Source organism: Elephas maximus, chromosome 5 (genome assembly GCF_024166365.1).
Source record: "Elephas maximus indicus isolate mEleMax1 chromosome 5, mEleMax1 primary haplotype, whole genome shotgun sequence".
In the NCBI taxonomy this organism is placed as follows: domain Eukaryota; kingdom Metazoa; phylum Chordata; class Mammalia; order Proboscidea; family Elephantidae; genus Elephas; species Elephas maximus.
In genome coordinates this window covers 121,315,054-121,336,707 of record NC_064823.1, presented here as the reverse complement: position 1 = coordinate 121,336,707, position 21,654 = coordinate 121,315,054, and the positions used below count along the sequence as shown (strand labels likewise).

The 21,654-nt window shown below is 36.5% G+C and overlaps 1 protein-coding gene across 1 annotated transcript in view; it reads right to left on the bottom strand.

Annotated features, from left to right (window-relative positions):
• Window positions 1-21,654, bottom strand: part of UGDH (UDP-glucose 6-dehydrogenase) — a 47,298-nt gene that overhangs the window by 18,510 nt on the left and 7,134 nt on the right. Inside the window, exons 2-3 of the mRNA XM_049886334.1 lie at window positions 17,664-17,832; window positions 7,214-7,315 (exon numbers count right to left, since the gene is read on the bottom strand). Coding sequence (XP_049742291.1) covers window positions 7,214-7,315; window positions 17,664-17,825 — 264 coding nt within the window. The 5' untranslated portion in view covers window positions 17,826-17,832. The remainder of the gene's footprint in view (window positions 1-7,213; window positions 7,316-17,663; window positions 17,833-21,654) is intronic.

Here is a 21,654-nt window from a genome sequence, read left to right as displayed (position 1 = left end):
AGAGACTTGACCTGATTTGAAAACTTTCACTTGAAGCACAATAAAAATTAATTTAAAAAAAAGAAAAGAAAAAAAGCAGAAACAAGTAACAGGAAGAGCAAGGAAAAAAAAAAAAACACACGGAAACTGAATAACACCTTGCTAAAAAAAAAAACCATTGAGTAATGGAAGAAATCAAAGAGGGAATTAAAAAATTCCTAGAATTAAATGAGTAAAAACACATCAAACCAAAACCTTTGGGACACAGCAAAGGCAGTGCTCAGAGGTCAATTTATAACAGTAAATGCACACATCAAAAAAGACAAATGGGCCAAAACCAAAACATTAGCCCTACAACTCAGACAAATAGAGAACAGCAAAAAAGAAAAAAAGCCCACAGCTACCAGAAGAATGGAAATAATAAAGATTAGAGCAGAAATAAATGAAACAGAGAACAGAATAACAATAGAAAGAATTGACAAGACCAAAATCTGGTTCTTTGAAAGGATCAACAAAATCGACAAATCACTGGCCAAACTGACAAAAGAAGACCAAGAGAGGTACCAAATAACCCAAATAAGAAACGAGATGGGAGACATTACAACAGACCCAACTGAAATAAAAAGGATCATAACAGAATACTAGGAAAAACTGTACTCTTAACAAATTTGAGAGCCTAGAGGAAATGGACAAATTCCTAAAAATACACTACCTATCTAAACTAACAAAAGCTGAGATAGAAAATCTGAACAGATCTGTCTTAGTTACCTTGTACTGCTCTAACAGAAGTGCCACAAGTGGATGGCTTTAACAAAGAAAAATTTATTTCTTCACAGTAAAGTAGGCTAAAAGTCCAAATTCAGAGCATCGGCTTCAGGGGAAGGCTTTCTCTCTCTGTCGGCCCTCATCAGTCTTCCTCCAGACTAGGAGCTTCTCCATGCAGGGACCCTAGGTCCAAAGGATGTGCTCTGCTTCCAGCAGTGCTTTCTTGGTGGTACAAGGTCCCCCTTCTCTGCTACCTTCCCTTTCCTTTTATCTCGTGTAAGATAAAAGGTGGTGCAGGCCACACACCAGGAAAACTTCCTTAACATTTGGATCAGAGATATGACCTTAGTAAGGGTGTTACAATCCCACCTACTCCTCTTTAACATAAAGTTACAATCACAAAATGGAGGACGACCACACAATACTGAGAATCATGGCAAGCCAAACTGATACACACATTTTGGGGGGACATAATTCAATCCATGACAGACCCATAACAAGAGACTGAAGTGGTAATAAAAAAAAAAATTCTCAATAACAAAAAACCCTGGCCCAGGCGGCTTCACTGGAGAATTCTACCAAACATTCAGAGAAGAGCTCATACCACTACTACTGAAACTATTTCAGAGTACAGAAAAGGAAGGAGTACTTCTGAATTTATTCTACGAAGCAAGCATAACCCTGATACAAAAGCCTGGCAAACACACCACAAAAAAATAAAATTACAGATCAATATCTCTCATGAACATAGATGCAAAAATCCTCGACAAAATTTTAGCCAATAGATTTCAGCATCATATCAAAGAAAGAACATACCAAGACCAAGTGGGATTCATACCAGGTGCGCAAGGATGGTTCAACATTAGAAAATCAACGTAATCCACCACATAAATAAAACAAAAGAATCACCTTATCATCTCAGTCGACACAGAAAAGGCATTTGATAAAGTCCAACAACCATTCCTGATTAAAAACTCTTAATAAAATAGGAATAGAAGGGAAATTCCTCAATATAATAAAGGACATCTATAAAAAACCAACAGCCAACATCATTCTCAATGGAGAGAGGCTGAAAGCATTCTCCTTGAAAACAGGAACAAGAGAAGGATGCCCTTTATCACCACTCCTATTTAACACTGTCCTGGAAGTTCTAGCATGACAATAACACAAGAAATAAAGTGCATCCAAATTGGAAAGGAAGAAGTAAAACTATCCCTAGTCACAGATGACATGACACTATACACAGAGAACTCCAAAGTTTCCACAAGAAAACGACTGGAACTAATAGAGAGATTCAGCAGAGTAGCAACATACAAGATCGACATACAAAAATCAGTTAGATTCCTATATACCAACAAAGAGAACTTCAAAAAGAAAATTAAGAAAACAGTACCATTTATAATAGCCCCTAAAAAGACAAAATACTTGGAAATAAATCCAACCAGGGATGTAAAAGACCTACACAAAGAAAACTACACAACACTATTGCAAAAAACCAAGAGACCTACAAAAATGGAAAAACATACAATGTTCATGGATATGAAGACTCAACATGCGAAAATGCCAACCCTACTCAAAGTGATCTATAGGTATAACGCAATCCCGATTCATATACGAACAGCATTCTTTAACAGCATTCGCCAAGTTTAAATGCAAAGGAAAGAGGCCTCAAATAAGCAAAGCATTACTGAAAAAAAAGAACAAAGTAGGAGGCCTCACACTACCTGATCTCAGAACCTATTATATAGCCACCATAGTCAAACAGCCTGATACTGGTGCAGCAACAGACACACAGACCAATAGAACGGAATCGAGAACTCAGATGTAAATTCATCCATGTATGGTCAGCTGATCATTGACAAAGGACCAAAGTCCATTAAATGGGGGAAAAGACAGTCTTTTTAACATCTGTAAAAAAATGAAATGGGATGCATACCTCACACCACACACAGAAACTAACTCAAAATGGATCAAAGACCTAAATATGAAACCTAAAAATGATAAAGATTATGGAAGGAAAAATACAGAAAACAAATGTTGGAGAGGTTGTGGGGAAACTGGAACTCTTATGCACTGCTGGTAGGAATGTAAAATAGTCCAACCAATATAGAGAACAATATGGTGCCTCCTTAAAAAGCTAGAAATAGAAATACCATAAGAACTAGCAATTCCAGTCCTAGGAATACACCCTACAGAAATAAGAGCTGTCACACAAATAGACATATGCACACCCATGTTCATTGCAGCATTATTCAAAATAGCAAAAAGATGGAAACAACCTAATCGCCCATCAGGAGATGAACAGATAAAAAAAAATATGGTACATAATGGAATACTATGGAACAATAAAGAACAATGATGAATCTGCAAAACATCTCACAATATGGATGAATCTATAGGGCATTAAGCTGAGTAAAATAAGTAATTACAAAAGGACAAATATTATATGAGACCACTATTATAAAAACCCAAGAAAAGGTTCATGCATAGAAAAAACAATCTTTGATGGTTATACAGGAGGAGAGGCGTAGAGAGGTGAAATCACTAACTAGATAGTAGACAAGGATAAACTTTGGTGAAGGGAAACACAATATACAATATAGGGAAGTCAGCACAACTTCACCAAGGCAAAGTCATAGAAGCTAGACACATCTAAGTACCTTGAGCGACTGAGTTACTGTCTCTAAGGGCTGAAGACCATGATCTCGAGGGACATCTAGGTCAATTGGCATAACACAGTTTATATAGAAAATGTTCTGTATCCTACTTTGGTGAGTAACATCAGGGATCCTAAAAGCTTACGAGCTGCCATCTGAAATACGTGTCTTGGTCCCAGCGCATTTGGAGCAAAGGAGAAGAAAATCAAAGGCACAAGGAAAATATCTGCCTAAAGGACTAGCAGATCACATGAACTACAGCCTTCACCAGCCTGAGGCCAGAAGAACTAGATGGTGCCTGGCTACCACCACAAAACTCTCTGAAAGGGATCACAATAAAGGGTCCCAGGCAGAGCAGGAGAAAAATGTAGAACTCAAATGTACATGCTTCGAAGGCCAGCATAGCAGGGGCAAGGGTTTGGGGACCATGGTTTCAGGGGACATCTAAGTCAATTGGCATAATAAAATCTATTAAGAAAACGTTCTGCATCCCACTTTGAAGAGTGGTGTCTGGGGTCTGAAATGCTAGCAAGCGGCCATCTAAGATGCATCAATTGGTCTCAACCCACCCGGATCAAAGGAGAACGAAGAACACCAAGGACACAAGGCAATTATGCACCCAGGAGACAGAAAGGGCCACATAAACCAGAGACTACATTAGCCTAGTCTAGAAGAACTAGATGGTGCCCAGCTATAACCAATGACTGCCCTGACAAGGAACACAACAAAGAACCCCCGAGGGAGCAGGAGAGCAGTGGGATGCAGACCCCAAATTCTTGTAAAAAGACCAGACTTAATGGTCTGACTGAGACTAAGAAGGACACTGGTGGTCACCGTCCCCAGACTTTCTGTTGACCTAGGACAGGAGCCATTCCCAAAGCCAACTTTTCAGACAGGGATTACACTGGACAATGGGTTGGAGGGGGATGCTGGTGAGGAGTGAGCTTCTTAGATCAGGTGGACACTTGAGACTATGTTGGCATCTTCTCCTTGGAAGGGAGATAAGAGGGTAGAGGGGCTTAGAAGCTGTCAAAATGGCCATGAAAAGAGAGAGTGGAGGGAGGGAGCAGGCTGTCTCATTAGGGGGAGAGCAACTGGGAGTATATAGCAAGGTGTATATAAGTTTTTGTGTGAGAGACTGACTTGATTTGTAAACTTTCACTTAAAGCACAATAAAAATTAAATTAAAATAAAATAAAAAAATCAAATTTACAAAAAAGGACCAGACTTAATGGTCTGATGGTGAGTGGAGGAACCCCTGAAGACTACTGCCCCCAGACAACCTGCTAACTCAGAACTAAAGCCACTCCTGAAGTCTACCTTCCAGCCAAAGATTACACAGGCTTATAAAACAAACAATAACATGTAAGGAATCTGCTTCTTAGTTCAATCAAGTATACAAGACCAAATGGGCAACACCTGCCCAAATGCAAAGACGAGGAGGCAAGAAGGGACAGAAAAATTCGAAGAATGGACACTGAGAACCAAGGGTAGAAGGGGAAAGGCGGAAAGTGTTGACGCACTGTAGGAATTGCAACTAATGTCATGAAACTATTTGTGTATAAAATTTTTGAAGGAAAAACTAATCTGTGCTGTGAGCTTTTGCCTAAAACACAACGAAAATTAAAATATAGAAGAGGAATACACAGAGTCACTATACCAAAAAGAATTGGTCAAAGTTCAACCAAGTCAGGAGTTAGCATATGATCAAGAACTGATGGTACTGAAGGAAGAAGTTCGAGCTGCATAGAAGGCACTGGGCAAAAACAAGGCTCCAGGAATTGACAGAATACTAATTGAGATGTTTCAACAAACAGATGCAGCAATGGAAATGCTCACTTGTCTAATCCAAGAAATTTGGAAGACAGCTACCTGGCCAACCGACTAGAAGAGATCGATATTTGTGCCCATTCCAAAGAAAGGTGATCCAACAGAATGTGGAAATCATTGAACAATATCATTAATATCACCCACAAGTAAAATTTTGCTGAAGATAATTCAAAAACAGTTGAAGCAGTACACCAACAGGGAATCGCCAGAAATTCAAGCCAGGTTTCTAAGAGGTCATGGAACTAGGATATCACTGCTGATGCCATATAGACCTTGGGTGAAAGCACAGAATGCCAGAAAGATGTTTACCTGTGCTTTATTGGCTAGGCAAAGGCATTCAACTGTGTAAATCATAACGAATTATGGATACAACATTGCAAAGAATGGGAATTACTGAACACTTACTTGTGCTCATGTGGAACCTATACATAGACCAAGAGGCAGTTGTTTGAACAGGACAAGGGGATACTGAGTAGTCTAAAATCAGAAAAGGTGTGCGTCAGGGTTGTATTCTTTCAACATATTCAATCTGTGTGCTTAGCAAATAATCCAAACAGCCAGAGTATATAAAGAAGAACACAGCATCAGGATTGGAGTAAGATTCTTTTAACAACCTGTGATACGCAGATGACACAATCTTGCTTGCTGTAAGCAAGGCAGACTTGAAGCACTTACTGATGAAGATCAAAGACTACATCCTTCAGTTAGGATTATACCTCAACATAAAGGAATCAAAAATCCTCATAACTGGTCCAATAAGCAACATAATGATAAATGGGGAAAAGGCTGAAGTTGTCAAGGATTTCATTTTACTTGGATCCATAATCAACACTCATGGAAGCAGTCAAGAAATCAATGTATTGCATTGGGCAAATCTGCAAAAAACCTCTTTAAAGTGTTAAAAAGCAAAGATGTCACCCTTGAGGACTAAGGTGTGCCTGACTGAAGCCATGCTATTTTCAAACCCTCAGATGCATGTGAAAGCTTGACAATGAATAAGGAAGACCAAGAAGAACTGATGTCTTTGTGTTATGATGTTGGTGAAGAATACTGACTATACCATGGACTGACAGAAGAATGAACAAATCTGTCTTGGAAGAAGTACAGCCAAAATGCTCCATAGAAGCAAGGATGGCAAGATTTCATCTCACATACCTTGGACATGTTATCAGGAAGGACCTGTCCCTGGAGAAGGACATCATGGTTGGTAACGTAGAGGGTCAGCAAAAACCAGGAAGACCCTCAACAAGATGGAATGACACAGTGGCTGCAACAATGGACTGAAACATAGCAATAATTTTGGGGATGGCACAGGACCAGGCAGTGTTTCCTTCTGTTGTATGTAAGGTCACTATTAGTTGGAACCGACTCGACAGCACCTGACAACATGCCATCACATATAGAATATTTGAGTAGATAGTCACTCAATTATCTTGGTTCAAAAATTGGATTATCAGAGTTTAATCCAAGAGTTGGTTCTTTTCTTTTTTTTTTTTTTATTACAAAGATACATTCATATTATGAGTTAAAAAGATTTCTGTGTGGTAGCCTGATAACCAAACAATTCATTTAAAAATGACTTTAGGAACATTATTCATTTAGACAGGCAATGCCTATAGGCATGCAAACTGACTGTCTTTACCTGGTCTCTACAAACCATTGAAAACATGAAATGATGAAATACACACATACCACACACATTAACACGTGTGCTCACATGTTATCTATACTTTCTAGTTCTACATCTCAGAATCGAACTTTCTCCAAGTCTACCTGTTCAGTGATCTGAAATGATATTTGACCAGGAGAATATCTGAACAAATGATTACAGGGTCTGGTGAACTGTTAGATACAAAGTTAGTGACAACCAAAATTCAACTGGACATCTCTATACTGAGCAATGTTGTGGCTTAATATTAAAGCACAATGAAACTTTTAGATAGGAATACATTAAAATTGAAACAGCAAAGGAAAATGCTTACAGAAATAAATACAAGATCAGCTTCCTTAATGGCATCATCAATATCCGTAGAAAAAAAGAGATTTTTTCCTCGACAGGATTCTACCACTTCTTTTAGTCCTGGCTAGAAAGAAAAAAGAAAAGAAGTTGTACATACAGTTTATCATTCATATTAGACATCCTTATAGTATAGAACTGTATTTGTTAAAAGGGGCTGTGATGTTGCAATTCAAAAGTCTAGACTTGCTCTCTCACATAATACCTTTATACGAAAGACAATAATCATATATCAAAAGCCCCAAGTATATTTTATACAACGTAACTACATGGAGCAAAATGAACTTGCCACAACCCGCACAGCAGTTGATTTTAATGCTGTGTCATTGTTTACCATGTACCCAACTGTTTCATAATAGTTAACTATTAACTCTGAGTATCAAACCCAATTATCAGAAAAGTCAAGGCATTCTGTGATTTCAAGCAAACATCAAGATTTTGCACTGTCATTATGAATGCAGGTTTTTATCTGCCCTAAGTTAGGCCACACAATTGGTTGTAAAACAGCCAACATTTACTCTATACACACATAAATATGTAATTTTGTAAATCAAATTATAAGAAACATTTCTACTGAAAATCTGTTATATTTTAACAGGAGATATATTTACATTAAGAATACTGAGCTGTACAACTCTATTAAGTATTTTTGTCAAAAAACAAAAAAAAATTAAGGTTAAATCTAATTAGACCTCTAGATCTCATTACCAATTTATAGAAAATAGAGGGTATAGAAGAACAGGTTAAAAAACACCATGGGGATTCAATCAGCAAAATACAGAGTGCGAAAATTTCTAAAGGATAAATACTGTAGTTTCTTCAAAAAATAAATGGAAAAAATAAAATAAAATAATAAAATAAATAAATGGATCGGATGGGGGGAGACGAGAGATGGAGATTAAAATATTGTGCTTTAAAAGACCATTGAGAGAGAACAATCAATTGCAACATACAAACCTTACTTGGATCCTGAATCAAATAAATTGTTGGGGGAAGAACATTAGAAGAATTCTTGACATGATTACTGAGTTTTTTTTTTTTTAGTAGCGGAATAGTAATGTGTGTACTGCGTAGGAGCATTCCAAAACTCAGGCGCTTGGCAGGGTAGAGGCTTCTGTCTGAAATGTAGGCCTGACTCCATTTTGTCTTCTGCTTTAATGTGTGATTTGTAACTACAGGATGGACATTTTTACAAGACACTGTGCAAACTAAAATTAGGTTGTGCTAAAGAATGTGATTTGGCTTACCCTTATTTTGCTTGCACAGATGTTTCAAGAAGCATGGGATTTTACTGGTTAGCCGGTTCTTAGAAAATGTCCCTTGGCCCCACTTGAAAAATGTTTTTACAACCTTGTACTTTTCCATGGCTATGTCTCAACTGATGTTAAATGTCAACCAATCATATTTTATGCTGTAAAGTTCCTCATACTTGCGATTTTTGTCTTTATAAATGCTTCTCAGGATCAACTCTTAGGAGCACTTAGTGGTTTCACTTTGGCCTACCCAATTCACGAATTGCATTTTCCCTCAAAACTCTTTTACTTTACTTTAACAGAGTTGAGGTTTCACTCTTTGACACCGGTCTGAATAAAGAATTATCTTTTAGAGATATATAATGAAATGCTTATGGATGGAGAACAACCCAAGATGGTGGTAGCTTGGCGAGGGGACTGGCCATATTGGTAATTGTTGAAACACAGCGATAGGCATATGGGGATTCATTATCCTATTCTCTCTGCTTTTAGATATTGCTTGAAATCTTCCATAATAAGAAGTAAAACAAAACAAAAACCCAGACCTAAGCCACTGAAGTGTACTCTTCTCAGGAAAGAAGGTTCAAGCAGTACCCACAATACTATCAAAGTTTAGAAAACTATCTACGTAGCACAATGAAAGTCACTTCAGGTGCCACAGGACTAGAATTATATCAAAGGGCAACTCATTTTTCTTCATGGTTCTGAGGCCTTTTAACATAAGCAAGTGGAAGAAATATAAAATGTAAGTTTAGATTTCCATCAGTTTGATTAAGGCATTTAACAGGACCAGCAAAATACAAAGGAGCCCTAGTGGCACAGTGGTTAAATGTCTGGTTGCCGCTCTGTGGAAGAAAGATGTAGCAGTCTGCTTCTGTAAAGATTACAGCCTTGGAAATCCTATGGGGCAGTTCTACACTGTCCTATAGGTTCACTATAGGGTTGCTATTAGTCAGAATCGACTCGTTGACAAAGGGTTTGGTTTGGTTCTTGGCAAAATATACGATCCTCTACAACTATGAATATGTGTCACAAATCATAGTAACTGTCTCCTTGGTTATTTTAAGTAGGTGCTAGGAAATGAGAGTAAAAGGTTATGGAGTTAGGATTTGGCAGAGAACAAGATTTAATTTGGTCTTACATGTAATCTGCTAATAACTAAATTAAGCTAAAATTAGAGCAATGTAGAATTTATACAAAGCCTTAAAAAGATCTCAAAAGGGGCAACTACATAACTGTGTTAAAATCAATGGGATATTTGTATGTATATATAAAACATCTCCAAAATTGGTGCAAAAGTAGTTAATAATATAGGTTCTACTTCTTATTAGGCTTGTTATATAATTATCATAATTGGTATTCTTAATTTATACAGTGCTTTTTATGGGAGAATTCAAAACTTTTCACAGGGTAAAATTATCTTTTATTTTACTCAGAAAAAGCAAAGCAAATTATCCATTGTGCTTAAAAAAAGTTATCAATTTTTTTTTAATGAAGTTACAAAAAGAGCAAAAACTACTCAGTAACAAAAAATAGTAACACTAAATTATTAAATAGTAACAGTATCTACTATTTTTGAGTAAAAACTTAAATATTTATTACCATATTTTATTGAACAGTCATTACTATTTTCCTTATCACGCAGAGATTGCTTTGTTACCACTTCAAGCTGATGTAAAAACCAGTTTTTTATTAATATAGTTTCTGCCTATAAAATATAATTTATATTTTACCCATAAAATGTAAGAATACTAGAAAAAAGAAAAATATTAGAAAGAACCACAATAAACTTTTTTACTTGTCTTCTTTCCTGAGGTTGTTGACCTGAATTTTCATATTCTCAAGTCCTTAACCCAATGCCCTCTTTCACTTTCTTCAAAATATCTTATCTCCCACTTCTAGAAACTGAGACTACCATGTGTCAGCCACTTTTATTTTGTGTCCCCACCAATAAAGCTGCCTGGATCATTACACATCCTTGCTTGCTTCCCTCCAGTCTCTGAGGAAGAGGCTTTCAAGGCCAACCTCTCCACATAAACGCTTTCAATTCCTTCCTTTTGTAATCTTTTGCTATCTGGACCTTACTCCACCAATTTTCTCCTTGTGTGTATTTTATTTTATTGTGGTAAAATACATACAACTAAAAGTTTCCCGTTGTAACTATTTTTTAAGTATACAATTCAGTGACATTAATTACATTCACCATGCTGGGCTACCATGACCACTATCCATTTCCAGAAGTTTCACATCACCTCAAATAGAAACTCAAATAGCCCCTGGTAACCACTGATAAACTTTTGTCTCTATGTATTTGCCTATTCTAGATATTTCATATGAAGGGAATCATACAATATTTGATCCCTTTGTATCTGACTTATTTCATTCAGCATCATGTTTTCAAGATTCATCTGTGTCCCAGTATGTATCAGAACTTCGCTTCTATGACTGAATATTACTCCATTTTATGTATATAGCACATTTTGTTTATCCATTCATCTACTGATGGACACTTGGGTTGTTTCCACTTTTTGGTTATGATGAATAGTGCTGCAGTGAGCACTGTTGTAAAGTATCTGTTTGTATCCCTGCTTTCAAGTCTCTTGGGACTATACCTAGGGTTGAATTGCTGGGTCACACGGTAATTCTATGTTTAATTTTGAGGAACCTCCAAACTGTTTTCTATACTGGCTGCACCACTTTACATTCTCACCAGCAACGGATGAGGGTTCCGATTTCTCCACATTCTTGCCAGCACTTGTTAGTTTGTCTTTTTCTGATAACAGCCATTGTAGTAGATGTTGAGATGGTATCTCATTGTGGTTTTGCATTGCATTTCCCTAATAATTATTGCTGTGGGAGAAAGATGTGGCAGTCTGCTTCTGTAAAGATTTATACTGTTGGAAACCCTATGGGGCAGTTTTACTCTCCCTTAGAGGATCACCATGAGTCAGAATCGACTCAACTGCAAGGGAGAATTTACGGGCCACTGGTATACCCTCTTTGGAGAAATGTCTATTCAAGTCCTTTGTCCATTTTTGAGTTGAGTTGTCTTCTTGTTCTTATGATTTTGACCTTTCCTTCTCTATGAAATTTTTCCACCTTATTAGTATGCTCAATCCTTTACCAACCAAAGAAAATAAGAATAACAAAATCATAGCCTTTACACTGTATCCCTCTCCAATTACTACGCCCTTGATCTTCTAAATTACACTTCTTAAAAGAGGAGTCTCACTCCTTTTCTACAGTTTCTCACTTCCTCAATCTCCTGGCATTTGTAATTGTTCTGGCAAAGGTTATAATGGCCTCCATAATATCAAATTTAATGGAGATATTTCACTCCTTATCTCTACTGCATTTCACATAGTGGCTAGCTTACTGTTTCATTCAGCAAACATTTGTTGAGCATTTACTATGTGCTGGCTACTGTACTAGTCACTCATAATTAGGACTTAAAACTCTTTCTGGCTTCTGGTTCTCCTTTTCTGACCAATCCTTCATTACCACTCTATGGCATTTCCTTCACCCACCATCAAACATTAGTGTTTTTCCGGGTTCTGTCCTTGACCCATGCTCTGCTCTCTCTATATGCTCTTTTTGGGAGCATTCACTCACTCTCATTTTAACTACTGCCTGCGTGATTCCTCACTGTACATTTTCAACTCTGAATTCTCTGCCTTAACTTTTAAACATATACCCAACTGCCTCCTGAACATCTCCATTTGGATGACCCAAACCCTCTATAACTAAATATGCCCAAATAGAATTCACTGTTTCATCTCTCACCACCAACCACCACATCTGATTTTCTTCCTGTATTCCTGATTTCAATTAATGGCACAATTACACACCTAGTCAAGCAAACCAGAAACCTAGATATCATTCCAGATTCCTTCCTCTCCATCCTTTTTATATAGTCAATTATCAAGTCTTATCATTTTTTCTTCTAAATATTTCTCTAATTAGGCTGGTGAGACCAAGAGCAGATGGAGTGGGGGATAGAGCAACTCTCAAAGAGAATATGTACTCAAAAAAGCATATTAAATATTATAATTGCATATTAGCTACCTGTGACCATGAGTTAAACAACAGTAATGAACAGGAACTTCTTGAAGTCAAAATTTGGCATTCAAAATAAAAATTGATACCACAGATCTTTATAAGACTCTTGAAAAGAAATATCTATTTGGTTGTATATTTAAACATGCCTTATAGGGTACATAGATTTACAAAAGGAAGTTGATTATAGAGGCATCGAAAATTTTTCTAGAAATAAGTGTTTCTTTGCCTTGTCAAGGTAGGTCAGTGCAAAATGACAACTTTTAACAGTACATATATATATATATATATATAAGCTACTCTTTAAAGCAATTCAGAAAAAATGTAAATTCAGGTTAAATATACTACAGTGAAACCTGTGAGAGCTGGAACTCGATGGGATTGCCTTGTTTTTCCGGGTCTCAGAAGTTTTCTGCCACTGACAGGGTACGGTCTTACCATTTTTCTATCATTCATTTTAGTGAAAAATGTTTGCATATTCCTTCTCTGACAGGTTTCTGCCTCACACAGTTTCCGGCTTTTGCAAGTTTTACTGTATTTGTTTTTCTTCTTTTTTAATTCTTCCTCCTTGACATTTCATATCACCCAATATAGCCAAGGAATTGTACAGGAGCAGCTAATTTTACAACATAAAATAAATAAAGATGCAACAAAAGTCTAACATGTCTTTAAAAACATGGATAACGGGTCACACAGTTCATTTCCCCAAGTCTTTTGTTTGTTTCTGTTTTAAACACTCCTTAGAAAAATTCCTCTTTCGTCTCTGATTTTTCAACAACTGAGATCTAAGAAAGACTAAAAAAAATTATAAGTCTAAAGTCCTTTACTTGCTAAAAGAAAAATCATTCTACTTGCTAAGAACATTCCTTTCCAGAATTTTAAAGTAACTGTCTTAGACTGGGTTCTCCAGAGGAGCAAAACCAGTGAAGCGTGTATATATGTGTGTGTGTGTGTATATATATATATATATTTATATATTTATATATATAAAAATACATAGAAAGATTTATTTCAAAGAAACGGCTCAGGCAGTTGTGGGTGCTGGTAAGTCCCAAATCTGTGGGTCAGGCATCAGGCTGGAGGCTTCTGACTCACGTGGTTGCAGGGTCTGACAAACCCAAAATCAGGTCATATGGCAGGCTGCTGGCTCACGCCGCAAGAACTGGAGGTCAGGAGATGACGAGTCAGATGTAGGATCCAGAGAGGGTGAGCTTTGCCAGAAAATCCATATATACTGGATGCAGGCCATACCCTCAATGAAACTCCCCTCTCAACTGATTGGCTGCCCACATCAGATCACAAAATGGGGGATGATTCCATAGTATCTGAAAAACCATTGAGAATCTCAGCCTAGCCAAGCTGACACATAACGGTAACCATCACAGTAACAGTGCCATGCTCTTAGCCTTCAAAGCCAGATAGGTTTTTGAAGACTTCATTTCCTTTGTAGGTTATACTAAATAGTATAGAACTAAAATAGCTGCCTTTATTAGCATTATCTACCTTTCTGGAGTAGACATATTAAAAATGAGATAAAATATAGCCTTTAAAGACCAAATTTTAACCATTAAATAAAACAAGCACAATTACAGGGCTTCAGAGTTTTGAGAACTCAGATACCGCTTCTCACAGGCAGTGCTAGCTAGACTTTGAAATGTCTTATATTCTATCCAAAGAGATTTAAAGAAGAAAAATTTTATTTACAATATAAAAGTATGAAACAACAATAATTTTGTTTCTTTGTTTATAAAAAGTAAGTTATTGACAGAAAACAAGAAAGACATGGAAAAGAAGTCACTACTTGTTATCTTAGCTCTCTGACTTCAACTACATTCCCTACTGGTTTCAATGTCCAATTAGAACACTATTTTAAATATAAAGCACTTAAGTCTCAGGAAGAAGGGGAGCTTCTGATTTTGAATAATGAAAATAGTAATACCAATAAGAATCTGACTGGATACTGTAACAGGAACAAGTCTGGCCAGTTGACTTTTTTGTTTTCTCCAAGAAAAATGTCTAATTCCAATATATTATAGTTTATGCTTTTTTTTCCTATTTGAGGGATGCCCTTTGTCTTTTGTTTTTAAGTAAAATTTTCATTGAGGCAAAACACAGATACAGAAAAGTGCATATACATTAGTACAGGAAAGTGTAGAGTGAACATACTTGTGTAACCACTACCCGCTTCAAGTAGCAAAACATTACCAATGAATCACAAACCCACTGTGTGCCCTCTCCTAGGCGCTACCACCACCCAAATTACTACCATACTGAATTCTATCATCATTCATTAGTTTGCCAACATTTGAACTTAATATAAATGGAAATATACAGTATGTATTCTTCTGTTTCTGGCAACACTGCTTTTGTGAGATTTAACCATATTGTTACATGCAGGAGTAGTTTCACTGATTTTCAGTGTAGTACATTATTTTGTTGCAGTAATATACCATAATTTTATATCCATTCTATTGCTGAATTGTTTTCCTTTTGGGGCTATTACAACAAATATCACGGACAGTGCCTATCTTTGGGTGCGCATATGCATGCATCTCTGTTGGGTATACACCTAAGGGTGGAATTGCTGAGTCATAGACTATACATATTTTCTGCTTTAGTAGATATTGATAAACAGTTTTTCAAAGTAGCTATAATACTTTACATTCTCACCAGGAGTGTACAAAATTCCAACTGTTCTATATCCTTATCGACACTTGGTATTGTCAGTAATATTACTTTAGCCATTCTAATGCGTGCCTTTCATTTTTCAAGACCAGAGTACACTGCTGGCAGAATTAATTACTGAATGTTTGGATATAAGTACGGTTTATAGGGTTTCTGATGACTTGCAGCTCTTTTATGGGTATCAGAATTATAAAACTCGTTATCAAGTTACTTTTCAAAATTCCCCAAAATCAAATACACTAGCAATGTTAAAACAGGGAAGGAAGTGCTGTAACACTGAGGTAGCTACAAAACTATTACGGGCAGGTTATATTGCAGAACAAGAAAAGGTAAAGCACAAACAGAAAATAGTACATACACAAAGGTTTTTTGTTTGAATCCTAAATCTGATCCAGGTAAGAGTAACCCAAGCCATAGTCTCAGGGAACAACGTAGTCAATCGGCAAAACATAGTTCACAAAGATAATGTTCTATATCCGAGTTTAGTGAGTAGTTTCTGGGGTCTTAACAGCTCGTGAGTGGCCATCTGAGATACAACTATTGGTTTCTACTCATATGGAGCAAAAGAGAATGAAGAAAATCAAAGATGAAACCACTCTGTGGGCCTAACAGCCCACACGAATCACAACCTCTTCTAACCTGAGACCAGAACTAGATCGTGCTCAGCTACCACTATCGACCGTTCTGACCAGGGACACAATAGAAGATCCTGAATAGAATGAGAGAAAAATGTAGAACAAAAACTCAAATTTCTAAAAAAGGCCAGATCTACTGGACCAATAGAGACTAGAGGAACCCCCTAGACTATCACCCTAAAATACTCTTTGAACTTGGAACTGGAGCTATTTCTGCGGGTCACCTTTCAGTCTAATAAAAGATTGGCTTATAAAATAAACAATATCACCCGTGAGTAATGTGCGCCTTTAGACAACTAATCATATGAGACCAAACAGTCAACAGTTACCAAAAAGCAAGGAGGAGAAAGGAGGCTAGATCAATGGAAATAGAACAGAATGGAAACAATGAGAATGCTGACATATTGTAAAACTGTAACTAATGGCATGGAACTATTTGCATAAAAACTATTAAACGGGAATGCATAAAAATTGTTAAATGGGAACCTAACTCGCTATGTAAACTTTCGCATAAAACACAACAAAATGTTATTTAAAAAAAAAAGAGTAAATCCATGATGTTGAGAGGCTATTACTCTATGGGTGGTTTTCCAAGGATTTCTATGTCTCATGGGCCTGTAAATGGCAGGCATATTTATCTTATAGACAAAACTGGGTTGAAACTTCCAAATGCCTAACACACCTAAAGACTATGGTCAATAATAACAGAGCCTTATAAATAATTCTTCTGAAAAAAAGAACATTATATTAATGTGGGATAGAAAATGCTACCATTAAATTTTCAAATACTTTCTTGTTGGCCTTCAAAAGCGTAATATCACTAACTCATTTTACTATAAGATAATTAGAAAAAATGAGACCCAGATGTTGCTGTTGCTGTTAGGTGCCGTCGAGTCGATTCCGACTCATAGCTAACCTATGCACAACAGAATGAAACACTGCCTGGTCCTGAGCCATCCTTAAAATCGTTGTTATGCTTGAGCCCATTGTTGCAGCCACTGTGTCAATCCACCGCGTTGAGGGTCCTCCTCTTTTCTGCTGACCCTGTACTCTGCCAAGCGTGATGTCCTTCTCCAGGGACTGATCCCTCCTGACAACATGTCCAAAGTATGTAAGACGCAGTCTCGCCATCCTTGCTTCTAGAGACCGAAGGCCAGGCGAGACCCAGATAGCCCAGTAAAATAGTTAGAAGCTTATTTTCCTAACTATAAGTTTTCTAAATTCTCAGAAATTTTGAACTTCCAATTAAAATTTGTGGCACTAAACACTAAACATGAAAGTCACCATTTATCCATCCAAGGTTTACCTGATGTAAATATGATAATGTAAAAATATAATGGACTTAAAAAAAAAACATGGAAGTCACCATTTATCCATCCAAGGTTTACCTGATGTAAATATGATAATGTAAAAATATAATGGACTTACATGAATTAAAATTAAAAAGTACAGTTTATACAGAATACCACTTTTTATTTTGACCATTATAATATGTAATGATACTAAAAAAAAAAAAAAGAATATAGAGAAAAGAAAAAGAATGACCCATAATCCCACCGCACTAATGCAACCAGAATTAACAATCTGATATACTTCTTCCCAGTCATTTTTCCTGGGTATACTTCACATAATTGTAATTATAGTGTCCATAACATTTTGTATTCAGATTTTTTTCATTTAATTTCTTATCAGTTAGTCACAGGTTTAACAGTGCATATATATTATTTAACAAAGAGAGTAAGAAAACAAGGAGCATAAGAACAAAGTGCTGTTTAATATAGCTTACCTCATAAATAGGAAGTGTAGGTGAGTTCCATGCATTGATTCTCGATTCGTTGACATCAACTACTGTTACCCTGATTTCAGGGCACATCTGAGCAATGACACTACACGTGGGTCCGCCAACATAGCCTGCACCAATGCAACAGATCTTCTTAATTTGAAACATGATTGCACTGTAAAGGAAACAGTAAGACTGTTCAAGCATTGAAAAGAGAAAATTTATTGAAATCATACTGCACGTTCACTGTACTTATAAAAACTGTCAAGGATATCTGGAAGTATTTCCTGCATTCACTCACAGTGACAAAAAAATAGCACTCCTATCGGATGACCTAGCCTGTTCTCAGCTGCATTAGTATGAAACATATGGGGAAAATTATAGTAACTGGTATTACTGGAAAAGTTAAATCTACGATGGCACAGGACAGGAACCATCCCCGAAGACAAATCATCAGGCATGAAAAGGACTGGTCAGTGGGGGGGAGAGAGATACTGATGAAGAGTGAGCTAATTAAAGCAGGTGGACACGGGAGAGTGTGTTGGCAACTCTTGACTGGAGGGGGGATGGGAAGATAGAGAGAGAGGGAAGAAGGTAAAATTGGCACGAAATGAGAGACTGTAAGGGCTGACTCAATAGGGGGAGAGCAAGTGGGAGAAGGGAGTAAGATGTATGTAAACCTACATGTGACAGACTGATTGGAATGGTAAATGTTCACTTGAAGCTTAATAAAAATTAAAAAAAAAAAAAAAGTTAAATCTAATATTTAGAAAGTGAAAGAATAAAATAAAACCTCACTGAGGCCTCTAATACACTAGAACAACTCTGATTACTGAGGGAAAAAGTTAAGGGGTGAACACTCTGATGCAATTTTTGCTTAATGCTGGAGTACAAAGGTGAGCTTTACAACAGGTTTAGACTAGCACGACTGATACTAAGGTTAGTTCCACAGTCCAAAATTGCCTCTGAGATTGTACTCCTTACACACTGAATTTGGCTATAGTGATTTACTTTTAGGTACTGGGCAGTGATCTTAAATTTGATTTTAACTTTAATCAGAAACCAGGACATGGGTAAAAGAAGGCAATTTCTGTAGTTACCAAAGCTGTTACACAGATTTTCATAGGTTTTCAAAAGCCATTAGATGAACACTAATCAAAATCACTAGGGACTGATTTATACATAAGAAAGTTTATTCATTTATAAGACAACTGTCAAAGAGACCATGATTCTTAGAATGTTAGTCTTTTCTAAGGGTTCAGAAATTATCTAATCTAATCCTTTCATAAGTTCCAAAGGCAAGGAAAATAGTAATCAGAGTTACTTCTTATAAAAAAAAAAAGTGGCACAGGAAGAATTTGTGTATGAATTACTGAATAGGAAACTAATTTGCTTTGTAAAGCAAAATAAAATGTTGGAAAAAAAAAAAAGCAAGCTAAAGATCTGGGAGTGGGTATTCTCCATTTCCAGAGTATTTTTGGAAAGAAAAAAGTAAAAGAGTATTTACTTTGAGTATAAAGAGAATGAGTAAATCTCTTCTCCCCGTTTCCCTTCACAGATGAAAAAGCAGTACAAAGGAGTAACAGCATCCTTTAAAATCTCATTCCCTTTAGTCTGAATCTGTATTAATCAAACAACATTCTAATCTTCATTTGGTTCCCTGGGTAGATTTTCCTACTGGAAGAGAATAAGCTGACCAGTTCATACAAATATTCTGGTCTGCTTGCTGTCTCACTAAATTAATAACAACTAATCTGGTGTAGGAAACCCTGGTGGTGCAGTGGTTAAGAGTTTGGCTGCTAACCAAAAGGTCAACAGTTCAAATCCACCAGGCACTCCTTGTAAACCTTATCGGGCAGTTCTACTCTGCCCTATAGGGTCACTATGAGTCGGAATTGACTCGACAGCAACGGGTTTTAATCTTGTTTATAAATTGATCTTTAGTGGTTATGATTCCCAAAAAAAAAAAACCAAACCCAGTGCCGTCAAGTCGATTCCGACTCATGGCGACCTTATAGGACAAAGTAGAACTGCCCCACCGAGTTTCCGAGGAGTGCCTGGCGGATTCGAACTGCTGACCCTTTGGTTAGCAGGTGTAGCACTTAACCACTACGCCACCAGGGTTTCCGTAGTTATGATTAGCAGCTAACAATTCATACAGTATGGTACCAAATGACTCGAAAAAATTATAAAAAGCAACAGAATTTTAATAAAATCAGTAAAAATGGGCAGAATTTGAGTGTTATGATTCTGCCAAAGAAAGCAATATTCTTAGTACATCACAAAGAGCTTGGTTACTCTGCCACCCCCCTCCTTTTTTAAGTAGTTGCACTATATTCCACAGAAGATATTAAAACCTTGTTAATCTTTAGTAAGATTAGACAGGACTATAAAACGAAAAATAATACATGTGAGAAATGTGCTTTTTAGTTCAATCAGATATACGACAGCAAATGGGCAACTTCTGTCGAAAAGCAGGATGATAAGGCAGGAAAGGACAGGAACTGGTTGAATGGACACAGGGAACCCGGGGTGGAAAAGCGGAGTGTGCTGTCACACTGTGGGGATTGCAACTAATGTCACAAAATAATATGTGTATAAATTTTTTAATGAGAAATTAACTTGAGCTGTAATTTTAATTGTAACTAAAGCACAACTAAAAAAAAAAAACCTTGCTAAATCTGGTAATTCTCTCCTTAATAATCTAAAACAAGTAAATTAACATCTTAGGCCACAGAGCAACTCTCAACAAAATCCAAAACACTGAGATAACACAAAGTATCTTCTCTGACCATAATGCCATCAAAGTAGAAATTAACAACAGAAGAGCAATGAAAAAAAAAAATCAATGACATGGAAACTGAGTAACACCCTGCTTAAAAACCAGTGGATAATAGAAGAAATCAGAGATGGAATAAAAAAATTCTTAGAATCAAATGAGAATGAAAACACATCATACGAAAACCTTTGAGACACAGCAAAGGCAGTGCTCAGAGGTCAACTTATAGCAATAGATGCACACATCAAAAAACAAGGGACAAAATCAAAACATTATCTACACAACTAGCACAAATAGAAAGAGAACAGTAAAAAAAAAAAAAAAAAAGCCCACAGCCACCAGAAGAAAGGAAATAATAAAGATCAGGGCAGAAATAAATGAAACAGAGGATAAAAAACAATAGAATCAACAAAACCAAAAGTTGGTTCTTTGAAAGGATCAACAAAATTGACAAACCACTAGCCAAATTTACAAAAGAAAAACAGAAGACACAAATAACCCAAATAAGAAATGAAATAGGGGACATTACAACAGACCAAACTAAAATAAAAACGATCATAACAGAGTATTATGAAAAACTATATTCCAACAAATTTGAAAACCTAGAGGAAATGAACAAATTTCTAGAAACACACTACCTACTCAAACTAACACAAAGTGATGCTGAAAATCTGAACAGACCCATAACAAGAAAAGAGATTGAAAAGTAATAAAAAAATTAAAAAAAAAACTCCCAACCAAAAAAAAAAAAAAAAAGCCCTGGGCCAGATGGCATCACTGTAGAATTCTACCAAACATTCAAAGAAGAGATTACACCAGTACTACTCAAACTATTTCAGAACACAGAAAAAGAAGTGATACTTCTGAATTCATTCTATGCAGCCAGCATAACCCTGATACCAAAACCAGGAAAAGACATCACAAGAAAATTACAGACCAATATCTCTCATGGATATAGATGCAAAAATTCTCAACAAAATTCTAGCCAAAATAATATCCCACGACCAAGCAGGATTCATACCAGGTATGCAAGGATGGTTCAGCATTAGAAAATCAATGTAATCCACCATATAAATAAAAGAATCATATGATCATCTCAGTCAACACAGAAAAGGCATTCAACAAAGTCCAACACCCATTCCTGATAAGAACCCTCAATAAAATAGATACAGAATGAAAATTCCTCAGTGTAATAAAGGGCATCTATATAAAACCAAC